This window comes from Puccinia triticina, chromosome 8A (genome assembly GCF_026914185.1).
Source record: "Puccinia triticina chromosome 8A, complete sequence".
NCBI classification, from domain to species: Eukaryota; Fungi; Basidiomycota; class Pucciniomycetes; order Pucciniales; family Pucciniaceae; genus Puccinia; species Puccinia triticina.
In genome coordinates, this window is record NC_070565.1 from 1551370 (window position 1) to 1561286 (window position 9917).

The 9917-nt window shown below is 46.3% G+C and overlaps 1 protein-coding gene across 1 annotated transcript; it reads right to left on the reverse strand.

Moving 5' to 3' along the window:
* Positions 1-3162: 3162 nt before the first annotated feature.
* On the reverse strand, positions 3163-3996 carry PtA15_8A157 (uncharacterized protein; the record flags this gene model as incomplete). The annotated part of the gene is made up of 1 exon (XM_053171556.1): positions 3163-3996. One exon carries the CDS (start codon positions 3994-3996, stop codon positions 3163-3165), a length of 834 nt encoding a protein of 277 aa, XP_053022808.1.
* Between the last annotated feature and the right edge of the window lie 5921 nt (positions 3997-9917).

Sequence of the window (9917 nt, forward strand, 5' to 3'; positions counted from 1 at the left end):
AAGGTTGAGGATTGGGCAACCTGGCTTTGAGCCTTGTTATGCATAGCACCAATACAGAATGTGACATGAAACATGTATTTGAAAAACTTTGGAGTCGCAGCCCCGTGCCCATTCGTGTAACTCATTTGTAAATTCTCAGTCTACGTGCAAGGCGAGTGAGGGCGAGTGCAAAGTCCATGGAAAATACCCGACTTTTCCAACAGTCTCCAACATTGCCTCCCCAACACCTTGCACTGCATAATCCGACGACATCATGGAGCTTGAATTCCCTGCGCCTCAAGTCCTGGAGTCTAATGTCCCCTTGGTTAGGAACACCATGCTTTACAAACTGAACATGTCGTGTGCCACAATCGAATCATTCAATTTGACTCCAAAAAGTTTCATCACTGAATTTCTCACCTATGATGAGATGGGACTGGCTTCAAAGCGCCGACTGTGGGCCTCGCGCACAGGTTGGCCTTCAACCAAAAAGTTGCTAATATCGATCAAGAATCTAGTTTGCAAAGACGTGGAGGGTCGTGAATTTTGGGAAGAATTTATCTTGGGACAGGTCAGATCAAGCTATGTGGTTTGATTAATTTGAGAGATACACAAGACTGAATGACAAACAAAAAAAATTCATATTCCAGGCCAGCAATATTGTGATTTCAGAGGTCCCACGCAGAGGGGCTTACCCTCATGGTTCCTATGTCAACTCACAACATCTTAAATCCAGCTTTTTTACTGATGAGGAACAAGTTGCAAGAAACAAGGACCTAACAAACTCTATGCCGTTCCTATATAAATTACTGAAAAACAAGCTGCGGGTGAACGAAGAACTCCCAGATGAAGAGGGGGATCTTGTTGACAAAGATTGCGGTCTACCGGACCAGTTTGCGGACGAGCTAGCCCCTCTAGTGCCCACCGAGGAAGAAGAAGAAGAAGAAGTTATCAATGAGAGTGACAAGACCACGGCGCCAAAAGAAAGAATCAACCTCACTGAGACCGATGTCAACGAGTATGAAGGGGTATCTCTGGCAAAAAGCTCAGATCCTGCTGTCCGAAAGGCTCTACGGGCCCAAACTGTGGGTCTCAAATCTTGAATGTGTCAACATCTGCAATTTTGAGCTGACCTTGAAATGCTTTGCAGTTGGCGAGGACAATCTGCGCAATGGTTTCCTTTGGGTGCAACCGACGTCAGAATGCCTTTCAAATCAGCAATTCATTAATTTTCATTGCCACCGGGGTGTCTGAGAGGGTCAACACGTACCTCAACTACCTTGGTTTAACCTCTTCGCGAAAGACTGCGCACATTGCACTTAGTTCATTAGGACAGGAGGCAGAGGAAAACATAATAGCGCGTTTTGCTAAGACAAAATCTGGGGAGCTGGCCCCATTGATTTGTTTTGACAATCTGGAATTTCAGCAGAAGGTTCACATGAAGTCAGTCGGGCATGGTAATGTCATGTTTCATGGCACGTGGGGGTACATCCACTCCATACCTTCAAGGATTATACCGGCACTAAACCAAGCAGAAATGACTACTGAAGCCCTTAACCAGGCCCTACACAAGGCTTCAAAACTCAAGATACAGCCCGCTGCCTTTGCTCCAACCGCGGAGAGCACACGGCACTTTGAATTGACCTTGAAGTCCCAAATTACCCGAGTGATGCTTAATTATATTGCCAAACCTACTGACACTCGCACCCCACTATATAAAGATCCACCTTCGGTACTTCCTAACGATCCGGACAGCCCAGATATCATGATGTTAAAATTGATGGTTGCATCAGACAATTCAGCACAGGGTGTTGGAGAAGTTTTCACTGGCCTAATTCAGCAATCGGGCTTGACTGCCCAGCAGTTCCATTCCAACCTTCAGATAATAGAGGGCAACCTTGGATCTTGCAACATCTTTGATTCACTCAGAAGGCAGCGAGTACCCGGGAGACATGATCACACATCCTTGGATAATATCCTGCCCATTCCCGGCGCAGCCCATACTCTGTGGAATATGGCACAGGCTATCTTTCTGGCGCATTGGGGTGAAGAGAAAGTCGCGCGCAATACCGGCGCATGGCGGACTCTCAGTGCTTTAGGGATTCCGGCGGAGAAACCAGTCACCAAAAAAGATTACAACTTAATGTTATCCCATATGGAGAAAATACACGAGGCCACCTTACTATTTCTAATATTGTAAGTTGATATGTCTACAGTTTAGATCATACATAGGTTTAGTGAAAGACTCATCGGACTCATATTTACAGGTGTGTGCTGAACAAACAGCACGAGCCATTGAGCGAGAAACTTTGTGGGATGTCATCGGAGAAAATCAACGAGGTGGTACAGCTCACCTTCAAGCGTTACTGTTCAGGCGAGGCCCGCAGATCTACTCTGGCCGCCAAGTCTCCAGCGCATTTGAACATGCTTTTGCGTGTGCGGGACTTTGCAACCGTTATTGAGGCTAATCGAGCAATGAAGGCAGGGGATCCTGGAAGACTGATCTTCATGTGGGAAAGATGGGCTGTAATGGGGCAGGCCCTCCCAAAATTACCGCATTACTCAAAGCACCTCCCGAAATTGATCTTATTGATCAAGGAGGTTTTGACACCTTCACTGCGGACAGTAATACTGAATTCTTTGTTAATATTGCCAACCGGACGCGCCAAACATTTCGTGGCGACTGACTTTTTCCTTGAGATCCAGAATTATATGTTAAAGTATTTTTTTAACCACTCTGGAATTGGGACCGAAATTGACCGCCTCAAGGACGTTTTTTCCAGCAACATACCAATTGTACGTTAAATTTTATCCATCTCTAATGAGTGCGCCACATTGTTGAATAAAGCAATATTGGTTTATGCAGCTTTCCTTCCTTTTAAAGCTGCTCAAGATTGAGTCTGGTACCAACGTTACTCATCAATCGCACAAGAATAAATTAAACAATCAATCAATCATCAACTTCATCAGAATGGCTAACAGGGAGAATCTAGGTCAAGAGGATCCTGGTGAATATGAGCCGGAACAAACAAAGGATTTCTATGTCAGTGGTATACTAAAGCTTCAAAAGGAGTTCACAAAGGGGGTGCATGGACTCGATAGATTCAAGCCACATGTACCGGGAATCTACTCTATGCACGAACAGAACCAGAAATATATGAACTCGATGTCTCTTGATATAGATCATTCCATCCTAGAATCTCTCACAGACAGTTCAGAGTCCAACTCAAGCGAAGAAGACAAATCAGATGAAGAAATGACCGGATGATTTTCTTCAGGAAGGGAAGGCTGGGACCCCATGGCTCCACCACCACCCAGAAACAGGCTCAGGACCATCTGATCCCTACTTCTTTCTCCCAGCTTCTCACTTGTCCGCCTATCTCGAGCTATACGATTCACATGCGCCCGCTGCTTATTGCCTTCAATTATTTCTTTCCGGTTTCGCTTGTCTTCAGCATCCTGTACAACCTGAGCCGCCCGGGCCTCGTCGATTGCCTTGATTCGTGCGGCTCTTATGGCGAGTTCTTCAGCCTTTTGCGCCGCATTCTCATATGCCATCAAATCTTTTGCCCGCTTTCGCTCCAGCGCCTCTTGCTTTCTCTGTTCGGGAGACAGATTGGCCTGTCTTTCAATCTCCTGGGCTTTTGTTTGTTTTTTAATCTCCGCGACTCGGAGTTGTTCCAATGCCAAGTTTTGTTTGTGTTCCAATGCAGCAAGTATTCGGCATTGTTTTTTTTCATCAGAAATTCTTTGTCGTTCTTCGGCATCCAAGAGTCTTTTCCGTGCTGCTATCAATTGCTTCTCAAATCTTTTGGCCTCGGCGAGTATTTTCCTATTGTCTGCCGCTTGTTCTTTCAGTTGTTGCTTCTCCAATGCTTCAACCTGTGCTTTATAGGTCTTCTCTGCAGCCTGGGCCGCAATTTCCTCTTGTAAATCTTGGTGATATTCCCCATCCAGCCATTCAGTAATTGCATGGTCTATCCATTTGACTTGTCCAGGGAAAAACCCTCCTCCCATTTTTTGTTCCAAAAGGTCCAGATTGTGTGGGTCAACTTGTATGATCTGATCAATTGTTTTGACTACAGCGGTAGCTTGGGCCAGACCAAAAAACTGTGAGGCCACGAGCTCTTCAGCCCCGCCTAATGTCCTCACAAAAAACCCTTCAAATGAAGTAACTAGGTGATTTATGAGGTGCGCTGCATCAATGTCAGAGTACTTGCAGGTGCCTTTGGGAGGATTTGATTTTTGCTTGCGAGTCATTATGACTATTGACTGGTCCTTTTGAAAGGCAAATGGGTCTTGTAGCATAGCATCCATGTTATCAACATTCATCTGCTGAATCACTTTGAGTAGAGCTTCTGCGTCAAGCGGAAGGCAATTCGAGCATCTACAAGAGTCAAAAAGGGCATTCCGTTCACAAGACTTCTCCGCAATGTAATTGGGGTCCTCAGTCGACAAAGGAATGTAGCCATGCCTAAAAATCCAAAAATTTTAGTCACACACATGTCTGAGTCCAATCAACTCCAAGAAACATATTACGAAACTTGTTATCCATATTTAGTGCTACCCGCAAGCACGCCCTTGTTACGGCCAAAGCATTCATTCTGACATCATCATTCTGTAGGCAGTCTGGATCAAAATCAGCCTTGTGATTTTTCCCCTGCAACCGCACCGGCTCCATAAATAAAAGAGCCAATTCTGTCTTTCCATTGCGGCCACATCTTCCCACCATCTGAACAATTGAAGCCGGGTCTCCACGTCCCATGTGAATGACACATTGCACTCGCTTGAGATTCTGACCAAGGCCCAACGCCATTGTTGAGGACATGATCGAAAACTTTCCATTTGAGTAGTCTTCCATATTGCTGGCCTTGTCGTTGTCCCCAGTCACCGAATGGTAACGCCGAATAAATGGGCTAAGTGGATCATACTTGTGTTTCGATATGTGACGTGCATCATTAACCACCTTCATTACCTGAAAGGTGAGGTTTCGTGTACCAGAGTAAATCAGAGTTGGTACTGTTTCCTCATCCAAAACCTTTTTATGTGGTGCAAAAATCCTTAACAGGTCATCACATGACTTCAGAGTTGAATCCATTGATATTCTGATGAGCCGTATTTCTGGGTGGGTTAGTTCACCATCAAGCATGGTGAGGTCGGATGGTTGTAACATTAAGCTTGAGGTGATTGATGTGAAACTCCATAAAATATTATGTGTCCTATGGGAGTTGAACCCATGTCTCTTATATCCATGTCAAGTGTACTAACCACTGTACTAAGGACGCTTGGATATGAACAGCTGCAGGTGGGTGAATGAACATCCACTGGTGTCACATGAAGATCCCTAATTGAGGGTAAGACCTGTAAATGACAGGTCATGAATGAGTGACACCAGCAGGTATGATAAAGCTAAGAGTAGCAGAACCACAACCTGACAATTGATTTGACTGCTATTGGCCGGCAAGTTGCTGATAACATGAGAAGGGGGATATTATTTGTTGCCATCAACCTGGCACCAATGTTTGCATAAGCAATGCGGAACACACTGCGATCTTCATGCCAATTAAAAGTGACTAGAGTTTTGCTTTGTCTGGAAGCAACAAGCCCCCACAGATATATCATGTGGGCTTCATCGACCACAATCAAGGCAAGGATATTCTGAAACTGATGGCTGAAGAACATGTTGGTGAACAAAGAGCTGTTCAAAAAAATCTCAGGGCTCTGTGCAGAAGTAGAAAACCCTTAGAATACAAGAGTTTGTCCGAGATGGGTTGATACAATTCAAACACACCAAGTAAACAAATCTATAGCAGCCCTTCACGATACTCCCAATTACTGCGCTGTTTAAAGTCATCTTATTTAAGTTGATTGCAGTGATACCAACTAGTTTATTCTTGCGTACCTATTCAACAAAAACGTCAGCCTGCATGATGCTTGTGTTTCCGTCTGACGAAGAAGGTCAGCCAAAAAAAAGCAACTTCACCTGATCGTCGCCTAAGGAATTGAGCGGGTTTAAGACTAAAATAACGACTCTTCTCTTGAATAGATTGAAATACATTTCAGATATCCTTGTTTTCCCAAATCCAGTTCCCGCGCGCAGAAAGCAGTTCCGACCTCGAACAAGGGTTGAGACAGCTTTGACCTGCAAAGGCTTTGGTTGGTCATGGTAGAAGGCAACACTTTCTTGAGTAACATACTGATCAAGTAGCTCATCGCTCAAGGCTGTTACAATGGTGGGGATCTTGACGCGATGGGTGTTTGTGACTGATTCAGTTGAGGGTTTCATTTTGCTCTGGTGGATTGTTTGCTGGACTGGGCGATTCAAGAGATAGGAAGTACGAGAGATTGTGTTACCAAGTGCTTGTAACATTTTGTTACAAGATGGAACAACTGGAATCTTTAGGCAACTGAATCTTGTATAACATACTGTATTTATCAATCCTGACCATGTACACACATGCCCACTCTTAGGCGTACAGGCTTGGTAAGACTTGCTTTTAAGTGTTCCAAGCCAAGTTGATAGCTGGGATCCACTCCTTATGAGCATCCGACGGCACCATGATGAGCGCAAGAATCAAGCGCACATTTTGTTCCCCGGATGTGGGGTGGAATCATGTAAAATGGGTGAGATATGGAGACAAGAAGGAAATTATGGGATAAATCGTTTTGCTGTCAGGCAAAACTTGGACATAGGGCGTAAGTCCCTCCTTCGGAGGGTCCCTGCGGGACGGCGTCCCCCCTTCAGTTACAGAGGGACTTAGTTAAGTTAGAAAGGAAAGGGTGCGGAGTTCACGTCTGACAATGGCTGGAGAAGCAGAACAGTTGTGCTCGAAGCTTGAGTGTCCTGTAGGCCAAGCTTCTGCCCAGTTCCTCTGAATTCCTTATCCACCCCATTTGTCTTGCCACATAATTGGAGAGCTGCTTCAGGTCCAAACATGTGCCCAGTCTTACGCTCTGGGATGCCGGTGAAGAGAAAACAAGAGAGAGTATGGATTTCGTCATCACAGAGCTAACAATGAGAGAAAAGAAAAGACAAAAAGATAAAAGTGGAAGAAACATCACAGTGCTTACCTGGGATGCCGGTGAAGAGAAAACAAGAGAGAGTGAGGAAAAGAAGAGTTCACCGGCACCCAGGGGAGGAGTCTTTTAGAGTAACAGAGAAACAGGATATAAACATGCTCTAAATACATATGCTAATACTGAAATATAACCCTATACCATAACAGCCACCCCCTCGAAAAGACTCCGACAAATGATCAAAAAATTGAGCAGAAAAAAAAGAAATAAAAATAAGAAATAAAAATAAAAATAAATAAATAAAAGTTATAAGAGAAGGCAGAAAACATACAATGAAAGAAGGAATACAACCAAAAAGACATAAAAAAAGAAAAGGGGGGATTCCAGGTCATTGTTGAGATCCAATGGTTGAATTGCGGGGGTGCATGTGTCTCGCAGCTAGTGCATGCTGTCCCCCCTGGTACTTGCCATAACGTATGCCACTCATCCAGGAGATGACATTTTGAGGCTGGCTAAGATCCTCTCAAAGGGCATCGGGCCCAGTGCCTTTGTCATGATGTCGGCCAACTGAGCATTGGTTGGGACCCATTTGATGGCAAGTCACTTGCGATGGAGCTGCTCATTTACCTAGAAGACCTCGCGTTCCGAGTGCCTGGTCCGCTTGTTTGCAGTGTTGTCCTTCGAAATTTTGACCGCCGCGTCGTTGTCACACATGAGCTTCGGGGTGATGATCCGGTTAGTCATGTCGAAAAAGAGCTCTTTGAGCCAAACCGAGTGTCGGGAAGCCCAGCCTAGTGCCATGAACTCCGCGTGGCATGTCGAAGTTGCTACTGATGGTTGATGTTTGCTCGCCCAGAGTATGGGTACCCCAAAGAGCGTCGTGACTGAGCCGTGTGTTGATTGCGCAAACTCGCCACCCCAGTTGGCATCAACCCACGTGAGCATGTTGTTGTCATTTGCACCCGGCTCAATTACTAGATCACGGCAACCAAACGCTTTTATGTAGCCGAGGGTGTGTTGAACTGCCGCCCAGTGCCGCTTGGTGGGTGATTTCGCAAACCGCGCCAGAAAGCCTACGGCAAACGCCAAGTCTGGGCGTGTTGCTACCGCTAGGTAGTTCAGCGATCCGACAATCGAAAGATAGCCGTTGGGGTTGATGACTTCTTCGCCAGATTGTGTGGACGTGATGGAGTTAGCGTCTTTCAGTGGGACTGTTTGGGGGAGTGTTGCGCCAGTGGTGAATGTTTCCAATATTTTGCGTGTGAGGAATGGTTGAGAGAGGATGATTCTTGATGAGCTAGGACGCTCAACCTTGATGCCCACGATGGTGTGCAGGGAACCTTCCCATGTTGTTCTCAGCTTGGACTCGAGCGCCGACCGGAACTCTTGCATGATTGCGGAGGAGGAGGCTGTGACGACGCCGTCATCCACGTGAATCCATACCAGTAATGTCTCACCGCCGCGGTGCATGTGATAAAAGGAGTCATCATAGAAGCTGACATGAAAGCCAATGCCTTCCATGACCTGCACAAAATGCTTCCACCAACAGCGACCCCCTTGCTTAGTGCCGTAAAGTCCTTTATCAAGTTTAAGGGACTTGCCTTTATGTTCCTCAGGTACCACCATCCCATCCGGCACTTTGACCCACACATCCTCATCAATTTCGCCATGGAGATAGGCTGCTGTGATGTCAAAGGACTCGATTGCCCAACGGTTAGAGGTTGCCACCACAAAGAGCATGCGTAGCGACGCGAAAGTTGCTGTCGGGGCCCAAGTATCATGATAGTCCTGGCCAAAAATCTGACTGAAGCCTCGAACTATGTAACGAGCCTTGTACTTCTTGACGGATCCATCCTGGTTCCGCTTTATGTCGAAGAGCCATCTTGCATCGGTTTCCCTTCGGCCTGCTGGCACATGTTCGAAGTGCCACACCGACATGTTCCAGATGTTAGCAAGTTAATTCGGTTTCGACCGCCGCTGCCCATCTATCACCATCTTTCTTGGCTATTGCTCGCGAGTAAGTCCTGGGGAGTAACTGACTCCTCGTCACCGCAGACAGTCCTGTGCTTTCTGGTGATTGGCTGGCTAGGGTATTCTCGGCGACATTCGAACCCAGGACCAAAGCTGAATTGAAGATCATGGGCGGTACATCTTCAGTGTTGAGGAGTTTGTCTAATGGGCGCCGAACAGGCGCAACTTCAGGGACTGATGCCAATTCGTTATCGTGTTGGGGAACCTGAGGGTTATCACCGCCATTGTTGAGAATCTTATTGAGAGAGGATGATAGTGTCAGTTTAGGTTTGATTGGTTCCGGGGGGTTTACGGAAAGCTGATTGGAATAAGGGAAAGTTGCAATGGATGACTCGAAGAAGGTGTTGTTAGTCGGCACCCAAAAAATCCATCCCTTGCCCCCTTGAACATAGCCGACAAGATTGCAGCGCCAGGCACGTTGATCGGTCTTCCCCGCTCGGTAAACTTCTGGTTTGTGCACAAAAGCCACCTCGCCGAAAGCCCGGAGTCGATCCAAGAGGGGTTTCTTATCAAACATAAGCTCAATGGGTGTTTTATCGCCAGTTAGAGAGTTGATCATCCGATTGTGAGTGAAGTAACCCCATAGGTAAGCGAATCCCCAAAATTTGGTTGGCAGCCCTGAGGCCACCAGCGCTGTGCGAGCCATCTCACCAACCGTTCGGTGGAGCCTCTCAGCCGCTCCGTTCTGTTCGGGTTCATAAGGCATTGAATGTTGGTGTTCAATTCCCTTGTCTTGCAGCCACGCTAGAAAAGCTTTTGACGTGAATTCGCCGCCCCCGTCCGTTCGAAATCGTTTGAGTTTCTTCCCGGTAAGTCGCTCCATCCGCTCAATGTACCTTTTAAAATTTAAGCACACTTCGCTTTTGGCCTTCAGCAAAAAACCTTCGGAG